Source organism: Vanessa tameamea, chromosome 10 (genome assembly GCF_037043105.1).
Source record: "Vanessa tameamea isolate UH-Manoa-2023 chromosome 10, ilVanTame1 primary haplotype, whole genome shotgun sequence".
In the NCBI taxonomy this organism is placed as follows: Eukaryota; Metazoa; Arthropoda; class Insecta; order Lepidoptera; family Nymphalidae; genus Vanessa; species Vanessa tameamea.
The window spans coordinates 6,748,965-6,770,827 of NC_087318.1; the positions used below are offsets into that span (position 1 = coordinate 6,748,965).

Below are 21,863 nucleotides of genomic sequence, written 5' to 3' on the forward strand. Positions count from 1 at the left end.
ATAAGAGACATACGTATAATTTCCAAGATTGGTGACGCATTGGTGATGTGATGAATGATTAATATTACTTAAAGTACCAATATATAGATAATTGTAGCTTAGCACTGGTGGCCCATTTGCCAGCCCGTCTACCTGTAAGACTTAAAAAATAAACGAACCGTACTCCAATAGAATCACAGTAATCGCATATTTTACCGTTGTATTTATCTCCGTGGATCACTAATGGCTTCAGTGGCTAGCTATCATCATCTAAGAGCAGGACTTATCGAAAATGGCACCAAGAATTTTTGGCCTCTACGATTACTTTTTTTTCTAAGAAAGTAAAAACTATATTATTTGATATTTATTTTTTCTATTATTAAATTCTGCTATAGTTCATTTTGATTATGCATCAAAGATTATGCAACTGTAATCATACCATAGACTATTTTCACAGGAACCGAAGCAATAAACTCACACAACTACTCATTTTACTACTTAGTCGATGCATTCAACTAACTTGTGTAATTCGAAATAATTACATATGAACTAGTATTGCGTTTGAATATTTCACACAAACAGATTCTGCCCCGACGTTGCTTGTGTGGAAATCGAATAAAATATATTATTTTTAATTTGTTGAATTATTTTTTTGTAAAGTGTACATATTTATATATTTTTACATATTTTTTGCCGTATCGTTCTATATTTTGTCGAACAAAATTTTCTTTTTTGTGAGTTTGTAAATTTAGTTTATAAAGAAACATTATATCCGATATAGATCCGATTCTAGTACACGCTTTAAAACAGTTACATTGTTACAAATTAAGCCGTCTTTTTCTTACGAATGTAAAAGTTTTGGTGACAGATAGAGAGAAATCGTTAAATATTTACCCGCTAAATATTTCGTAAATAGAAATACGATACTTACTGTACCTACGTAAATGTTTGTAAAAGTGTGTGCTTGTGACAATACAAAATGAAAACACTTCGACACATATAGTGTACGTTTACCATTTGCAACGCAATCTTTAGTCTTTGATCGAAACACCTGTGTTCCACCTCACTTCGGCGTTTAATTGTCGCCGCGGTTATTGTTACTGTTTCCTTATCCATCTGTAATTTGTTTGATTGCTTGCAATTGCCACTTAATGATTTAATCATTAAAGTGTTGAATTCCTACAATTGTACGATGCACAGCATTATATGTGTGGGGATAAAAAGTAATTACATTAACTTTCAATTGTAGTTCGTTGAGTAAATTGGTTATTAACAATACGATAAATGTTATATTGCGTGAGTGGGTTTTTTGAAAATTTTTGCATTTGCATTGATGTTAATTGTACGTAAATAATTACTTAAGTTACTGCAGATGTACTTATGTATAATTAAAGAAAACATGACATTATTCTTGTAGTTGCTTATGTGAACGAGTTTTTGTATTAAATAGCAAGCTTTTCTATAGAGATTTAAGCTTAACATCACGGCGCTTCGATGCGGGTTAATAGATAAACACGTGACGATATTTTAATCCAATTCATACAGGTTCCTTCACTGCTAATTGGGATATGAAAAATAATTATCAAAAAGAGCATGAAAATTCAGTGGCGCTTGCCAGGGTATGAATCCACAACCTTCAGTGAACATTCGCGTGTTATTATTAACGACAATTATGTTATTGTGTGTTACCCATTACAATCGCGGCACACAATTGAGAACAAAGGCGTTAACAGACAACGCTCGCAAATTGACTGATCCGTCATATCCCTCTCCCTTAACATAAACAGGCAAATCCTTACTTAATTTCAGTCGCAGAATTCAATCAGAATGTAAAGCTTTATACCCCTACGTAATGTTATAATGCCTTACATTATCCCCCCGTTTATATAACATCCGAATCGAAGCGACATCGTACGAAACCTTTAATTATTATCAACACATCATTTTCATACCAGTTTCCCTAATAATAGGGCTGTCACAGAATAATTATAAAACGTAAATATATCTGTAGTCATATACATATATAACTAAAGTATTACCGTTTTGATTTTTTATATTTCATATTTATACAGTTGACGAGACTTAATATTACTTCGAATATTGTATATGAAATAGTCAAATGTTACATATTTAAATCATTTTTAATAATGATTTCTAATCTTGTCAATTGCCTTTACATGTCTAAATTTAATCTTATGAAATGGTAGACAGGTTTTGATAAAACTAATCATGTTATTGCCATAACACATACTCGAAATTAAAATTAAGCGAGATGAAATAAGCATCAATTTTGATTTATCACCAAAAGATAAACATCAACCCTTTCACGAACGCACGTGGGCCGACGTCCCTTCCACGCATTTCATATTCCTATTTCCATTCCGTTCAACCTTCCTAGGAGGATTATATTCTGCCTCGGATATTTTCGTATCCTATTATTTCACGGGGTGAAAATGGGCCACCCGCCACCTCACTCACTCACTTAAACATTGACATTTATCTGACGATCCAAGTGTATGTATGTGTTAATAAATATACGTATGTGTGTCTTAGGTCCAAGACATTTTATCAGTGTGTGAGTTTCATCAACTCCAAACCACTGTCAATGACTCGTCAAAATAATATTGGTTAAATATGGGCTCGTGTTATGATAAAATATAGATTACATTTCCGAATATATACTGTAACAACAATTGTTACAGTATATATTTTTATATGTTTATTATTAAAGATGGAAAAAAGACATAAAATTTAGAATTTTAAAATTCTATGTAGACCGGGAACAATATAAATATACACAAAACAATGCTATCGAACTTATGAGAGTGTTTCGAATTGCAAATTTAGGGAAAAAAGCGAACAAACTGCACTCAAAGTCAAATGCGGCAGTGCGCGATAAGCAAGTGTCGCTTATGCAAGATCACGAATGTAATTGCTCCCTTGTCTGGCACGACACTTCAAGCTAGAGCGAGACAGAACTCACAGAACTCGCAGGTACAAATGAGATGAAAGACAAAATAATCAACAAAGGTCTAAGCGACAAAAATGATTGATTGCCAGCCGTCTTGCGCTGAGCTCTATTTAATCACTTTATTCCCTTTTCTCCGTTTGTGTTAGGATAATTTTGTATTTGTGTAATTTGTATATGAAATGAGGAGCACGCCACCCGAGAAGCGGGGCTTTATATCCGGCGCCTATCCGGAGTATCTAGAGACCCAATTCGATGTTATCACATATCACGCTATCGCTTGCTTTGATTTATATTATAAGTCGGATATTTAACGTCTTGATTGTAATAGCTTTAATTCCCTGTGTTGAATTTTTTAAATAACTTGGAATTCAAATATCGTTGTAATATTGAAAGGTATAACAATGTTTTCCTAAAAATAGTCGATCCATACATTGTATTGTATACAAGAACTTACCACTCATATGTCCGTTTTCATAAGGTGAGTAGTCCCCGTTTTCAAGTCGGTGCTTCTTGAATGGGTGTCCAGGGAACTGCGTCGCAGCAAGCGAGAGACCAACGCCCGACGCGCGCTTCGGTGGTCGACCCGGTCTGGAGCTGCGGACATAGTAGCACGTTACTGCCGTTTATGACGATGCACTTACACTAAAAATGAGTTAAAACAAGTTTAAATTGTAGTGTAATAAAATCAAGAGTTTTGAATTCACATAGAACATATTTTTCAAACCAATATCAGCGGGTCTAGACAAGTTACAAATCGTATGTAGGAACCACAGAGACATAAAGAAATGACATTAGTATTAAATGTCTTGTGACTAGATGTTGATGATAGATGATAGAAATCACTTCGACTCGAATAAAACGCGTTTGTCTAAGTTCGCTGGATTGGATCTCGGAATTTTCGATTCGATATTCAAATGTAAAATTACAATTGAACAATTAATTTAGTCTTAGACTAGATTATATAATGTATATTTCTTACAAGGCCACCACCTAAGTGTACATACTTATGATATATTATCTGTGAGGATAAAGTATAAATATATAAAGTAACAATTAAAAATTATGTGTTGCGACTTGCTTTATAGTCTCTATCAACTTCAATTCGACGCTCATAGGACAATATTCATCCATACTATGCTAATATTTTTATAAAAAAAGTTTTATGTCATATTATGAAAACAACGAACAAAATTCAAAATAATAGTACTGGAGTACTATAATTTATCCTCAATTTGCAATGTAAACATTAAAAATAAAACAAAATTTATGGAGCATGTTTTTTATGCACATACTAACAGGTGAAGCGAAATAAAAGCTTGTGAAATGTGCAATTCTAACAAATTACATGTAATTATGCAACATTGACAGTGCAATACAGAATAAATGAAAGCAAGGAATTCCATCTCAAATAATCCGATGACACTAGTCTTCTAAAATTTTTCAAAAATGATAAAAATATACATTGTACCTACGTAATTCTTCTAATGCGTTTTTTTATAATTACTGAGATAATATTCTATAAAAAAATATAGGTATATTACAAAAATTAATTACTAAAACTAAAACATTACTGACTGTCCCAAGAAAAACTTAATACGCTTAAAAAATATCAATACAAATTTTTACAAGAAGTTATTATGTTTTTGTATTTTTAATTAAGATAAAATTACCAGTATTTATTTATTTTTGTTTCATTAGTCGACTAGATTATTAGTATTTTAAAACTATAATTCACGTAATTACTCACAAAAATTTAAAAAAAGTGTTCGATAATTACAAGATCTTTCTTAATATAAATACGGCAAGCATCGATTACTTACCGATATATTTTTTTTCTAAATTGATCAATATGTGTTTGTTAAATAGTATTCTTAATTATATTTTTCAATGGATTTAAATTAAAAAACACATTAGCGTTCTGTTTTTGGTTTACCGGAAAAAGACGTTTGATTTTTACTATCTATTGTATACCTTAGCACCGATACCTGTGATTTAAAAGACATTTCTGAGCAAAACGGAAAACATTGGTTATATTTCATTCGCATTAATTTTGAGAGAAGTTTTATAATAATTACACTATAAATACGTATCATGTGACCAATAAAAAGGGACTCAAATAATTAATTAATAACAATTAAAACGTAACGGGGCAGTATCTAAGTCGCCTTGTGCAAGTTTCTTTACCGGATTTATATAATAAATCATGTTCTCGCGTGAGGGTAGATCCAGATTTATTTTTATTTATTTCACTCCCCTAAGATTTAATACCGTAAGACATCGTCCGCAGTTTCCACAATTTCACGCTTATTGTTTTCCCATCCGTGATTTATGGTCAAGTAATAGTGTACAGTATATTCTTGGCCGCAATAAACTTTGTCACCTAAATCTTTACCCTTAAGCCTATTACATTCGACAAAATATAAACCTACGAGTTAAACTTGTAATCAACGAATTACGGTGTATTTTATATTAAAGTAATTATTTATACAGTAAGTCAACCAATTCCTAGACTATAATCCAGAAGATGCTAATATATGTATTTTCTCAATTTATTTTCACTTTCAGTTTAATCTACAATTGGGCTTCATATATTTTTAATCATTATCAATTTGCTTGCCCCTTTATTTTATTTACTTAGGGTAGATGCAGTGTGCATGGATTTGGTAGATTTTTACGTCTCGGCCAGACGACAATCTGCTTTTGCTGGTAGTTTTGTTCCCCGCTACCATGCTGGTGCTTGAGGTGCCCAAATGATAGATACGCTTAACAAAAATTCCATTAGACTATACCCACGGGTTGAGATTGGGTGGCTCTCTAGTGTACTCTGTCGGGACCACACTGATCTACTTTTCATAGTATAATTAATAACTTTTTCTTAATAATATGATACATTATATTCTTATTTATTTTATAATATTATAGTTCCAGGAGTTAGTATCAAATATGTCAAAACAAATTTCCAGCTGTTTTATTCACTATTAAGTTACTCCGGTGCAATTAAACTACGTTCTTGACTAAAATAAATAAAACTTATTGCCTGAATTTCCCGTAGTCTTAGACTTCACTCGTCTCACTTCTTACAACGCCTGAACTATACATTTACTAAAAGCAATTCTTAAGAGAGATATAGTTGTGGAACACATGAACTTTTACCGAAGATTGTAGGTTAAGCTTGGTAAGCAGCAATTCGCTTTAATGAATAATTTGGGTTAATAATAATTAAACTCGTAATCTGCGGTGAAGAAAGACATAGTGAAAGAGCATGTATTGGATTAAACATTTGATTATGATAATGCCTCTGTCTCCAGGTTCAATTAATTTTACTAGCTGGTTAAAATGTTCGGTGAGGAATTATTATCAAAATAATTTAATCGTTCTCTTAGTCCAAAATATAGCTTTTATCTTCATATAATTTAATCAAATTTTGAATTTCCAAATAAATAATTGCTTAAATGCAATCAAAATGAAAAAGTTTCGCTATATCACCAGGCTTTGCAATGAAATAGAGAGCAATTGCAAAGGTATACTACAACCATCTCATATCGTCGGACAAGTTCGACAATTATCGAGGGAGCGATGCTGTTATCATAGTATCGGCTTACGCAGAAACTGACTCTCGCCTATTTATTTTTATGTCAGCAACCGTCATTATGAGATACTCCATTAGCTCGGATTGTGGTATCTCGTTTTCGGTAGGTGGGGCGATTCGGTAACATGACGATTTTGTTTCGGTGCGACATTTTGATAAAGGATATCATTATCTATATGTTATAAGTACTATGTCTGTAAGAAAAATATCTAATATTACCAAATACCTATATAATATATATATAGGTATATATTTAAAAATATCTCTGTCATAATATAATACATTTAATAATTAAACTAAAAGTATGAAAGAAACCAGGCATAATATTTAGAACAATAAATTTTACTCATGCCTCAATAAAAAGTCTTTCCGGTGGTCGCACATCGACAGATGTATACCAAAATAGCGACAATAAATTGGAAAATGACGCGCACAAAAATTGTAACTAATTTATTTTTAACACCTTACTCCAGTAATGCTGGAAGCGTAAAAATCAAACAAAACGATGACTACCACGTAATCGAATATTGGGTTTCAAGGTGCTACGGTTCACTTGGCCGTAGTACATTTTTTATTGATTATTGATATTTTTAGTTTAAAATGAGTTTTCGTATATTCCTGACAATTTATTCACACACTTTAATGCAATTGGTATATTTTAAACATTTAATTACATTTGAAACAAGATATAACCTTTATTATGTGGTAAAATGTAATAGAATAAATTTAAAAAAAGCAAATACGACGGTTCCTTGCGAGAATACTTCTTACGATATTTGAAACGCCCGCTATGCAAGGAAATAGCCGTTTATTTATTTATATAATTTATATTTATATCTAATAACAAACGTTCGGGAGCGCAAAATCAAACAAAACACAAAGCGACGAAATCGAATATTGAAAGTGTCGAGGGACAGAGATAAGGAACGCGTGCCCCTTGCCTCCACTTAGACCACACCGTAATCTGAACACCAAAGCTCACTCCGATAAACTGCCATTAAAAAGCGTTCGATTTATTACTCAACGATTTCCGAACGATTTATATGGCCGTGCAAAGTGCAGAACATTATCGACTTATGTCAATGTATAGCTGATATAATTCAGGATCGTTTACTTAAGGATGCACTGGTTCAAGAATTAGTCTTATTTGCTTTAGAAATGATTAATATGAAAGAAAAGTTTGATAAGTAATAAAAATTAAGTAAGCTTAAACTACGACTCTAACCACGCCCATGGTTTTTACATTGTGTATCTAGCTTCTATGATTCGTACTGATTCGTCAATTAGCCTTCGAGAATAAATCATATGCCACATAATCAAATCAATAACTACAAATTGATTTTACTATTCTATCTATTTAGTTTCAAAAGGATTTTTGTTTAACAAAAACATTTAAAATACGTGACATTTATTTTCATACGGATTATTAAATACAATAAGATAAAAGTAAAATGATAATTAGTCAAACTATAATTGAATGGAAAATTTTCTTAAGACAATTTAAAATTTTACAGTTCTCCGATTAAACGATGTACACAAGAAAAGCCAACAATCTCTCCGTGTGCAATGACGTAATAAATGTGTAACGCCTTTTTAGCCTATAGAGAATCTATAGTATTTGAAATATTTATAAAAGTCTGCTATAATATATTACTGAATAAACTAGAATAAATGAGTCAAAAGACAATTATTTGTGAATGTTATCAACATTTGCAGAAATCAAACGGCTAACCATACGTATTTATGAGCTATACTTTTTCCGATCAACCCAACCCCATGCCCCAGTGAAACTAACACCGCGGATAGTTTTGCTTTTCGTTATATTTGCTTGGCAATATTCATCACTCACTACCCATGTCACTGATCAAATAGCAACCACAAAGGACTCCCCAGATATTTCTGACAGATCTACCCTTGATAGATAGCCCATTTAACAAATATACATGTTCACTATGATATATTGGTAGATATAATATTAGTAGAAAATATATACTATGTATTGGAATTCTAAAAACAGAATTATATTAGCGCCTCACGGTTATTAAGAGTACAAACAATCGCAGCTTCATACAAACTATGAATAGACACGGACTCTCTGTATTATATTCGTGTTACTATTCTCGACTCTTAGTGGACGTGTTCACACTCACTACCAATTACTAACACTAAATCATAACATTCACGTGGCGTAAACATCCTTCCCTAACAAGAGCAGTTTAAAAAAAGTGAAAAGACCAAATACAAGTCGCTGACAGCCGATGGCAAGCTAATAGGCATAATCTGTTTATATATATTTTTTTTTAGTCCCGAGCATAAGATTTATTTACACGATACACTATAATTCGTATGGGAATGTTTATAAGTATATAAAAATAATGTAGTACCATTCACGTAAAAAAAAAACTGATATTAGTAATAAATATTTAAGTATTAAAAATGTCATAGGGAGGCATTGATTAATCTTATCTATTTTATATTAATTAATTACTAATTTCGGTTAGTAAAAGTTTATACTTAATTGCAATATATGCTTTAAAACAACGTAAATTTATCATTAACAATTAAGGTATTCTGGAGTTAATTTAGTTTTTACGACTTCATTGTAAATAATTTGGTTGATTTCCAATGTACATAATTTTATCGACGATTCTAAATAATAAAACTGCGTATAATATTCTAAAAAGTAATACGATTCTTAATAGTAATATTTGCGTATTACTATTACATAATGTAAGGATCTAGGATTGATGCTGTCAAATGATTTCACTATCATTTTGTAATCATTTAAAACATCTAGGGATATCTTTAAACGACGTTTCCTTTTCATAATACACCTCTCTCGGAAACACCGTGACCATATTACACCAAACAACGAAGCTCTGTCTTAAAAAATGGCTCAGGAATCGGTAGACGAGGTAAAACAAACGCACGTAATCTTATCTACGGTAAACTCAAACGCAGTAGCAGTTTGTCTTGGGTTCAGTGCAAACATGATAAATGATTTCGGTTATAAAAAGCGTTGTTCTATTTTGTAAACGAGTTCCGGTCGCGGTCGGAGCGAGAGATTCATTCCTTGATTAAATTATAATACCTATTCACCTTGAGAAGTACCTGGAGAAGAAGAGAAACGAACATTATTGATTTACCAGAAAACATTCTAATCTATGCTAGTTAACATTAGTTATGGTAAAAAATTACATCCTTAGGCAACTCATATAAACAAATAAAGCGCAGACTTCACATCATTAAAAACAATGTTTTAATAAAAAGGCAAAGAAAAATTTAATTGTAACCAAAAATTAGAGGGTACATCGACAGTAACAATAAAAAATGAAAGCAAAGCCGCGTTTAAGTGTGTCGTAAAAATAAAAATTAAATAAAAAATGCTTGGGGTGAAAAAGATTCGGAAGCGTAATTCTGCTTAGTAATTATTTCATGTTCAGATGGAGCAACGGTCTTTTAATATTACCTGTCCCTAGGCTATTAACCTTATCCAAGGACCAATTAAATATTACATTACCATACGTATTTTTTTCCTTAGGACTATTTTAACTCTCATTAAACAGTCGAGCATTATTAAACTAATTTGTATGACTATTAAAAATTATACAAAACAGTCTACTTTATTCAATGTCTTATTCCAAAGAACATAATCAAAGGCAATCAACATGTCATGTCATATACATTAGTTATGTAATGTAAAAACATTTTAATTATTATAAAATACCTTTTTTATAATTGTAAAAGTGTAATAAATTTGTCGCGAAACAAAAAACCAAACACAATACAACCTAGCAGCGGTAAATCTATGTATAAATCCATAGAGTATTTTCTCATTAAACACCATTATAACCAGTATTAGCCACCAAAGAGATTACATGTAGACAAATCGTAATTTAAAAATTATAATTAAAGACAAATACGAATCTAACAATAAGAATCTATCGATCACCGTAATGAGCAATTTTCTTTACAGAGAACTATTATATCTTATTTCGTATCGTAATTTTAGATAGTCGAACAATTGCAACAGCGTTTTATTTATTTAGTGTACAAAGAAGTCATAAGTTAATAAAGCAAGTCATTGCTATAGCCAGGTAGCCGGTACGTTTCAATTTCTTGAGGCATTTTATTTACAAAACTAATTACGTTTGCCTGATGGGGTATTAAACAGTCCCGGCTGCCTTGATTCGATGACAGTTAATAAAGACATTCCGAACGAATTTAAGATCAGACTATTTCATCTCTGACTCCATTTGATAATGAAGAAATGTTATTATAGCTGCTTTATTTGTTATTATAGATTGTTATTTGAATATTTTATTAACGATTCATTGTTTATCATTTTAATATTTTTAAGATATCGCTTATTTTTCTTTGATCTGATTTATAGATGAAAAGTAAATCACGTTTTTTTCGTTACTTAGAATATAAATCTTACCAATACATATTGAAACATTTTTTTCCAATAAAAACCTTTTAAATTATATATTTAGAAAAGAATTTGAAAAGAGAATTATAAAATGTTGATATTTATCTTTATCCTATGCTTTAGAGTTTAATTAGTATTAAAATCGTTTATTTAAATATGCTTAGTAAAATAATAATATTAGCTCGCTCGATAGCAGTGCTAATTGTAGTTCTCTTAGTATTTGGATTAATGTTTAACCTTCTATTCTCCATGTTAATGTTTAAGCAGATACGTGTTGATTTTGTACTCAATTAATAAATAAAAATTCAGTAAATATCAATTATAATATATGAAATCTTCAAATTAAGCACGCGGAAGAAGTGATAAATAATAACACCCCACCTAATTCCCAAGTTTAAGAAAGGAGGACGATTTTTATATTGTTCTTTTTTTTTAATTTTTATTACTGTTGGCACGAACTTTGTCGGCACGCCACGTGGTCCGGATAATTGAAATGTCCAAACACTGAATTTATGTTGCTGTTGTTACTATGATACCAGTGATCTATGATACTGCTTAGTATATACAGCTACGGTACAATAAAACTTTTAATATTCAAATAATAATTAATTCGATTACTTTGATTTTATTATTAGGAAATATTATTGAAATACAGTTATTTTAATATTTTTTGTAAGCATCCCTGCTTGCAACAATATTCTATAGTAACCGATCCCGCATCCCTTTAGTGAGCAACGCTAGGGCAAAATAATCAGCCCTCAAGGGACAAGCTCTCGTAATTAGCGGCTGTTCATTTCTTAATTTCAATATTTAATTACAAAGGAAACTCGATGACTGCCGAGAAGAAAGAGACGTCATCTTCAGAAAGTCTTGCGAATTCGTTTTGTTTTATTCGTTTTGAATTAAGTTCTGATACTGGCTTCTGTATTAATTCTTTGTCTACATTTTCAAAGAGTTTGTGATATTCGTTACGAAAATCATTACAGCTTAATTTCATTTATAATTAACAAATCTCAATGCAACTATAAATGTATACAATTATAATTGCAAAAAAAAAAACAAAATTAATAACAAATTGCTATTCAAAATATTTGTAATTATTTCATATTATAGCAATACAAGAATATGTTACTGTAAATTTCAGTACGATTGTATTAAACATAATGTGATCTACATCTAACACTTAACTTAATATATTCGTTCAGAACCCTCATTTGTATCTGACTACATTCGTGGTTTTATTTTAATTTAAAAGCGATTGGGTCCGTATAAGATATACCTCTCTTATTCATTATTCATCATTAAATCATACTTTGATGCAAAATATATGAACGGCCGCATTCAGCCTCTTTAAGGTATGATATTATCTTCAATGTAACTTTATCTCTTTTGCTGAAAAGCCTTCTTTCATTCCCTTTGTCGTAACTCTATTGTCAGTCTGGTAATAGCTCCCGACATATTGTCGTTTTATTTTATTTCCCCCGCTCTTTTATGAAATTTTCTTTTTGACTATTAGCTTACGTATTTTTGATTTGAAATTGTATTTTACAGTGATTCGTATTATTAGTAACAACTAGGTACTTTTATCTATATTAACTCATAATTTTATATCGAAATAAAATAAACATTGAAATTTCAATTGAAACCCCAAAAGATTAAAAATATAAAAGATAACATTTTCCTTTGTAAGTGTTTTTCATTTTCCACTTTTCATTGAAACGGTCGTAGTGCGTTTGGCATGTTTTGTTCGGACTCTTTGATGGCTGCTGTTTCGGACATAACCATTCACGCACGCTGTATTGCTGAACTGTTTTATTGTGTCAAATTATACAATTTCTGGACGAATGACCAGGCAACCCGCCCCTGCGACTGCAATGTCACACCCTATTCCATTTCATTTATAATGAAAAACATTGTGAGAAAATCTGTTCAAATATTTCGACAATTTGTTTTTCAAATAGTAATTACTAGTCAAATTATTTACTTTTATTGTATATTTATTAACATTACAAACTCAAAAAGAAATAATTTGTATCGGCTTTTAAAACATGTTTAATAAAAATGAAAAGTATTGTGTAAAAATTATCATTAAAATATATTTCAATGATATCACGGTTTATATGATAAGGGCTTTTCCATACAAACTTTTTTGTCTAGTTTGAAATAATACAATTTGTAAACTATACTGAATATGCTGGAGTAGACGTATGTATAACTTTACTCAAAAGAGGAGCATCCAAAAAATCAAAGTAAAACAAATTAACAATACATCAGTCATTCCGCAAATTAATATTAGAACCAAGTCTCGGATCCCGGCGCCAAGTTTTTTCTCAACGAGCGAATAATTTAAAAAGAAATTAAAATTTTTCGACCCGTGTCGGATATAACACAATTCTGTTCAATTTACAAATGCATTCTGTACTACTGTGTCGCTTTTAAGGATTTAATAGTTTCCATTTACGGTGATATGGTTCATCAGCAACAATCAAAAATATCTGCTACCGTTCCCGCCGTTTGTTGCGTTTTTTATCTGTAAACGTTCTGTTGTAGCGCTTTAAAAAAACAAATTGCTACCTGGCGAGCAACACAATCTGTTGGACCCTAAATTAATTTCATCTAATTCTGGTAACTAATATTGTCGAGTCATATATGAGATATATGCCAACAGCGGCTTTTAACAAGTAGATATTTAGAAATAGAAAAATACGAATGTTTCATCAACAACCATTAAAAAGTAACTTGAAAGATAAAAGTGGTTTAAGTGTGCGATGTTCCTTGTTGGTTGCCTTGGATAATTGAATTTGTTATTGTATTACTTTTAAACAGGTAAATATTTGATTTTTGTCAATAAAGGATTTATAAATCAAGTAGTAATGAAATGTAAAATAAATAATTGGAAATCCCTGACCTGTTTCCCAACTTTACTGATACTCTAGTAAGCGACAGTTTTTTTTTAAATATATAAGTAGGCTGACGAGCACATGGGCCATCTGATGGTAAGCACCCATAGACAATGGCACTGTAAGAAATAATAATAATTCCTTACATGGCTAATGCGCCCCTAACCTTAGGAAATAAGATGTTATGTCCCTTGTGCCTGTGGTTACACTGGCTTACTTCAAACTGGAACACAACAATACCTAGTACAGTACTACCTAGTACCCAAGTACACTACAGTACCTACTGCTTTTTTACGGTAGAATATATGGTACTACCCACTCATCAGATGGGCTTGCACAAAGCCCTACCACCAAGCTAAGCTAGTAGTCATTGTTACATAATATCCTTATATTTAATTATACGAAAATATTTAAATTAACTATGTTGAAAAACGTGTATTTTAACTTACCTATAATCATACGTAAAAGTGATACTCGATTATAAATCTAATAATCATATTGTAAGTAAAGACTACAAAACACTCATAAAAATATAACGTACTCTGTCATGTTTAATTTCATAATGTATATTGAATAAAAAACTAAATTAATGAAAACAAACAGTCTTGAGATTTGAAACAGAATAGAGTCCCGGACGTGTGATCGTTTAGTGTCGAACGAAAATAAACGTTATGATTTGTTAAACAGGTTATTAGAAAAACATCAGCTGCCGACAAGGAGCAAGGAAATAATCTGTTTTATCAGTCCAGATACCGTTATTACGTCGACATATCAATTTAACATGGAATTTTGATATGATCATTTAATATTCTCTTTTAATCTTGGTTCAAATGTTAATGTGACTACTCCTCTATATAATATATATTAGGAACTTAATACATTTGTTTTATTTATAACATGTTTCCACATTAGGATATATGTACATATTTACAATTCTAAATGAAATAACCCAAAACCTATCATGGTTATGAAAATTAACCTAAACTAAATAATTAAGTTAATTTAAACCTAATGCCACAATATTAGGCTGTAGTCTCATTTTACATTTATATTACAAATTAGTTATAAATCAATGAGCTTTAAATTTAATGTTATTTAAATATAATTATAACTAAACTAAATATATCCAAGGATATTTATAAAGTAAGGATCTTCCTTAACACAATCTATAAAGAAACGTACAACTAGATTAGTTCATAAACACACATACCGGTGTACATTTCAATACTTGCGGGAATTTTAAAATAAACACAAGTTATTCATAAATCAAGACCGTAATAGTTACATTCTGACGCTACGTAAGTACGTCTGAAAAATCTTTTGTTTGATCAGACTCAAACATCTGGATGTTGAACAGAAGTTCATAATAAAATATGAAGAAAAAACACGTTAAGTCCTTTTGTATGGACCGCTTCTGTTTGTACAAACCTATGAATGAACAGTCTTGATACTTTATGCATAATATTAACGGTTAGGAAAATTCGATTTGTATTCCAATATATAAAATAAATAAACCGTTGTAAGCTGTTGATGCATTGTCCTTATCACTTAATCTTTGCCAATTAATGGACAATGTTAAGCCAACCAGAAAAAAATATAAGTAGTTTGCCTGAAGTACTGCAGTGTAATACGTTAATTGCGTTTATATCGCATAAATAAAAACAGAGAATAGCCATGAATAATATTCATTCATTTTATTAAATGCCAGCGTACCGGTTTGTTATTATAGCGAAGTTTTATATCTACCAATATAACGTCCAAATTGGAATGAAATCAGTCATTGTTTCACAATCTCATAAATGTCAAAATGGTAACATATACATCTGTTTGAAAACAAAAATACATGCATATAATTAGAGCTATCAGTATACAATATAGTTGTTTTTTTATCTCAATATATTTAAAGATTTTTTTAATGTATTGCTGACTCCGAAATTTTTGATCGCTAAAGAAAGGCATAACATCATAATTATATTATTAAATTGATAATTAATTTACCTTTTCAAAACAAATTAACCTTTAAAACTTAAAATGCATTTTTACACATTTTTAGAGAATCTGATAACAATCTTTTGTAAAATAATTAATTAGATTGCACATGAAAATTGATTACGAAACGTAAGTTTACCCTATAAATAAGCTATGCTTGGATATTTAATTAAACTTAACATAACATAATTATGTTATGAGATGAATATAAAAAAATACCATATAAAATCCGCTTACATGAAAAATAAATCAATAAAATATCAATAGGATCAAAGCAATCGAGTTGCGCATCAATTGCATCCGAAACGTACTCACAATGCTTCATAGTAACTATCTGAGATTTGTTTTGATAATACATCATAAAACTATTAAATATTGGATCGCTGAGTGAGATTACCCGAACTGTTTTTACATTTCAACGCAAGTGATAACCGACGAGCGAGTGAAAAAATATATCCCGAAGAAACCTGCCGCCCTATCTTTTAACCGGCGCTGCGTCGAGTGAAGTTTAAACCCAAATGAATACAATTTATCCTAGTTAGAAATATGAACGGCCCTAATCTCAATGTGCTCGTTACTTAAACCCAGATATAGCACCGATCATGGCGTAATCGGTTTGTTATTTCAGCGTTTAGACGAGATGTTTAAACCTTGTTTTGTTTTATCGGAGGCATGTGGGAATCATTCGATTGTGTTCTACATCCGGGTTATGAATTGTTCTTCTTTATTTCATTTTAGGTTACAACTGAGTAATATCAATATGTAAATTTATCGATTCGATTTTTAATTTTCCTTTTCCGTTGTATACAATAAGAGACATTTATTTATTTGTCAAGATTATACGTCCGTTATAATCTCAAAGTTTCTGCACTCATATAATTGCATTAATTCTTATGTCATGCAACATATATATACAAAAAGATTTGAATAATTGTCATTGACATTCTCTATAAAAATAATTATAGCCAAATGACTATAATTATAGTCATTTGACTCTAACATATAATATAGATATATTATATCTATGTTTATAGATTGTATCTGTATTCGACCTATTTTGTTTTGGACATGAAGTCAAATTAATTATATGTATGTCTTACTATTATCTACTCAAGGTCATTTACATTTTCGAAGAACGAATAAGATAAGATTCACAAATGCGAGGAACATCTTAAATATGAATGAAACTACATTTTTCATTCGCTGAGGAATATTATCTACGCCACTTGACATGCGTCAGCAACCAACTTCCGTTCCCAGCCTTTGCTTATCTTAAGCAAATATAAAATTAAACTAATTTAGTACAGAGATGAAAAATATCTTATTCTTTTTATGTTGTGCAATTGTGTACATAAACGAAACATTTTTTATAGTTAATGAAGTCACAAAAAACACAAACAGCTAATTTAATCAACTTCATTATTATTACTTTATATCAATTAGTATTTATTTGATTACAAGTCTAATTCACTATTGTGATTTTACTTGACGTATATAAAGCGAAATTCTAGAATTCGCAACAATGTAATTCTGAATATTTTATGAACAGAGTTCTAACTATTTTTGCGTATGGTTAATTTTTTTCATATAACACCAATTAATTCTAGAACAACATTAAAGAAGGCAAATAATGAAATTTTATCATTCTTATTTATAATGACAAAAATATTTATCAAAATGACATTATTAATCAAACAAGATTGTGTCGTCTCTGGAAATTAGAGGTGTCACATTAACAATAAAAACACTTAATAGGCGTAATTAATTGAGCCGAAAATGAAACATTGAAAAAAAAAAAAGTATAAAGCTAGTCACGCGACGAGAGCTGTCAAAACTCAAACTCTCACCTGTAAGATAACGGTTTATTTAATGCACTTATAACATAATGCAATACCAATATATGTCTGTCATCGCTTTGTTCTTAACCGCATAATTATAGTGACACTAATGTGATCTTATGACCTTTGATTTTAGTTAAATAGCCTAAAGCTTTTTAATCAATAAGATCCTCAAAAATATAACATTATAGATATGAAACTTTCTATACGCCTCTTTTAAGATACTTTATGTATTAATTAATAACTTGCATTAATAAGAGAACTATGAATCATCATTAAAAATGAAGATAAAATCATGTTTTCTGTAGTCGAATTTTAAGTTGAGTTGAATTGAGTATGAGTTTTAAAAGACGTGAAATGTATACATGTAATATGAACTGCAGTCATGCTATGCCTGGCAAATATATTTTGCTCCTTAATTATTGACAATTAACTATGAATAATATAAAGAAAAATTAAATTAAACCTATATTAATATTTGAATACGCTTAATTAACTCTGTGGTCTGTTTGGTACCGGATGATTTGATATATATATATACCTCCAAGTTGTCTGAGACTTGGATGAGAACATTGACATTACCTTTCGGAATTAACGGGAATAAAAATCTCCTAGAGCAGCATTGATGACCACGACACATTTTCCGGATATAACCGATATGGTAAGCTTAAATAAATAACTGTACAAAATATTATGAAATCCTTTTAACAATAAATCTTCATTTCTATTTGATTATATTTAGCAGAATGAATAAAAAATAATATTTGATGTAATAAATGAGGTCACGATGGACTCGGATCAGTCGCGTGCCGTGGTCTGCGGTTAACCCGTGTATTGCTTGCTTCAAATCGCCCCATTAAGGGTATTAACTGACGAGGGACTCGTATTTTTTCATAATTTGCTGCACTATATATATTTATACATGCATAACTAAATTATAAGAATTTCCCATTAATTCTTAATTATTATTTTTTTCTCGTATCATATCGCAATTATTTTTTTCCATGCGCTTCAAAAAATCTTTGCTTATCTTTAAATTATTTGAAATATTATATATACATATATGATACCTGAACCTTCATCACACTTTTTGTATATTCAGCGTTGAAATGTTTATTTGAAATCACATTATCGAGCATACTCTTTCATATTGGCGACTACAAATCAACACGCACCCCTTTAATTAAACTGGCGGCACTATGTCAACTGTAACTATAGGTAAAACTAGTTAGCTATTAGACGTGAAATAAAGTCTCATATAATTCACTAGTATAATTGCACTACTTTGTTTGCTGTGTGGGGTTGAACTGACGCAAGTTTTAGCAAACAATGAGGTTAGTAGATGGTGACATCGTTAGGCTTTAGCATTGTAATTCGACGCAATTAAACAGCGTTTAAAAATTAATAAATCTCTTTAGGGTTTTGTTACCATAATACTTATATATTAAACTAATTTGTGTTTGTATTCAACAGGTGAATCTCTTTAAGATTCATTTAAGCTAACGTTTACAATGCTTTTCTTGAGTAATTGGTAACTTTTAAATTTAATCTCTACATACATTTTACATAAATCAACGATTTTTTTAAATATTTGTAAGTTTTAATAATATAACACGTATTCTATTAGTAACGAATACTGCCCCACTTCACTTTATTCGAGATTCTAGATTTCGACGCAGCCTCCATATAAACAACCTGTGCCTAGCTGTTCAATGGAATAATCGAAGCAGCGCGACGTCCATTCAATTATCCCTGAAAATTGAGTCTCATTAAAATAATAAAGCAGCCGGCGGCGAAATCAAATTGAACGATAACAAAAGCTTGTGTTAATTCGAGGCGACAGCGCGTTTTGCTCATGTGCGATAAGGGACATTCAATCGTACAAGTCAGATTCAGATACTCCACTATCGTGAAACTTAAATCATACAAATATTTTGGTAGTTGTTTTTTTAATACATTTATAAAGTTATTTACTAAAAACTACTAATTCAAAAATTCAAAAGATATGTCATTAACACAAGGCGTTCAAGAGATTATTGTACAGTAACGATGTGAACCTGTATGTCTGTAGCCTTAACTCGCATGAAACATATAGTATGTCTAATTCAAGCACTAAATTTAGTTAATGCATAGTGGTGAACACGGTGCATAGATCATACGACCAGCCGACCCTGTTTGCACAATAATAGCGGCGTGCTCCTCAATGCAACCCCAAATGCAATTGTGTACATTCGTGCGAGTATTGAGTTACAGTAATGCGATGGAAACATTTGCATCCTGACTGCCGATAGTTGGGTTGAGGTGTAGAATAATTATGATGGACCTAATATGCATCTATAAAAATATTACTCAAGATAGTTATAACACATATTTATTAGCTTTAAACACCGCTTAAATAAGTCTGTTTTGATATTTTGTGATAATATCATCACAGGAATGTATGTCTTTAAAATGTCACTTATAAAAATTAGTTTTAATTATATCCGGTATAACGGCAGTAATTTTTTTTCTTCTAATTGTTTGTGAGGGTAAAAAAGTAATTAAGAAATTAAATGAAAAAAACATGTATATTTATTAAAAATGACTATCAATAATATATTATGACGAAAGCCTTACTCATTCTGCAATTGTTAGCAGATTCATATCTCCCATAAAGCTCCATTCTCCCCTATATGGTGACCACTTGGTGACACTGGGCGGCCATCCCGCAAATTGCTCTTTCCAAACAAAATTGTCAATAAAACTCATCTGATTCGCAGTTAAACAAGCGAACGACATTATTAATTTATGCGATGTAATATGGCGCAAGCGTTGTCGGGATACAGTGTAAATTATTAATAGTGCTGGGGTAAAAATTAAGCTTAAATCGAATGGGTAGTTTGGACAGTAACGTCCGTTTTATGTTTCTATGGACAGATTAATTTGTAGGGCGATAACAGTCCCCGAAATCTCTGTAATAATAATCACGTGAATCGCGACACATTGAATTAATGCGCAATGGAAATAATTATATTTGTATGTTAATGGCTGACATTGTTGACAAATAAAAAACCAATATTAATCAAAACGCCTGGTAATTAATATCTTGGTTTACGGAGGTGAAAATGAAACAATCACATTTCCTGCCTGTAGGCAGGTACTGAAAAGCAAATAGCTCCCTCGCGTCTTGATATTATCTTTAGAGAAAGCGATTACACAAATCTGAAGAAGCTATTAATCCGGCTCGCTGCCCTCGAATGGCATCATGGTTTGTTTAATAAAATCGCGAATTTACATATCAAAACCTACAAAGGGGCATAATTGGACCCGATGACTTAGAAAACGTAGTGGGTGAGGCGGGTGCCACCCCGACAACAAACAAAGGAATTATACCCGCCTCAAGAAACTTTTAGCAATGGAAAACGCCTTAACAAACAGACGCGTGTGTATCTAATGAAATTCCTATGGTTGCATAACATACCCGTGTGAGCGCTGAACGTTATTAGCGGAATTATTTCTTAGGGTAAAATCTTTGAAGGCGGCTGCTCTTTCGGAAAAGTTGTTAAGAAAATTGGTTGAGTACTTTTCAAGATTTCATTAGTTTCCAACTATGTAGTGAGCAACGCTAGACATCTAATTTATTGGGTAGGCGTAGCTGAGGGAACGAATGGGCAGCGAGCATTTGAAAATGGAATAGAATTGCCGAATCACGCTGCTTTGAACTGGAGCCGCCGCGACACGATTCGTTAGGAGACAAATGTTTGAATTTAATTCTAAATTTTTTTAGGTGCTAAGTAATTAGTAACGGTATGTTTAACCCGCATAATTCGATCCGCAACTTCAGTAGCTACCTCATTCCGATATAATTAATTTTGTTGATGATTTTGTACACGATTTCGAGTTCAATATTTAAATGCAAAGATTGCATTTACTTATTCTCAGCAAATCATATAACTGTAACGTAGAGTTAGCATTACTAAAGAACCGTAATAATCATTGGAATTTGAACAAAAAAATCAATTCCAACTAAAACTTAAAGATCAACTCCGTCATATCTGACGCAACTTGAGAAGTATTTCAATAACGTCAATTACCGTTTCTCACAAAAATCAGGGTAACTTCTTCTAAACAATACAGAAGTGGATCGAATCGCCTACTGAATCGTTTCAAGTCACTCCAAAATACC

The 21,863-nt window shown here is 31.1% G+C and overlaps 1 protein-coding gene across 7 annotated transcripts in view; it reads right to left on the reverse strand.

Moving 5' to 3' along the window:
* LOC113392814 (dachshund homolog 2) overlaps positions 1-21,863 on the reverse strand; it is a 128,719-nt gene that overhangs the window by 71,747 nt on the left and 35,109 nt on the right. For 5 of the 7 annotated variants that reach the window (XM_026629467.2, XM_026629451.2, XM_026629420.2 and 2 more), the window contains one exon: positions 3,405-3,544. In XM_026629467.2, coding sequence (XP_026485252.1) covers positions 3,405-3,544 — 140 coding nt within the window. The remainder of the gene's footprint in view (positions 1-3,404; positions 3,545-21,863) is intronic. The other 2 variants (XM_026629458.2, XM_026629428.2) reach the window with 1 other exon arrangement.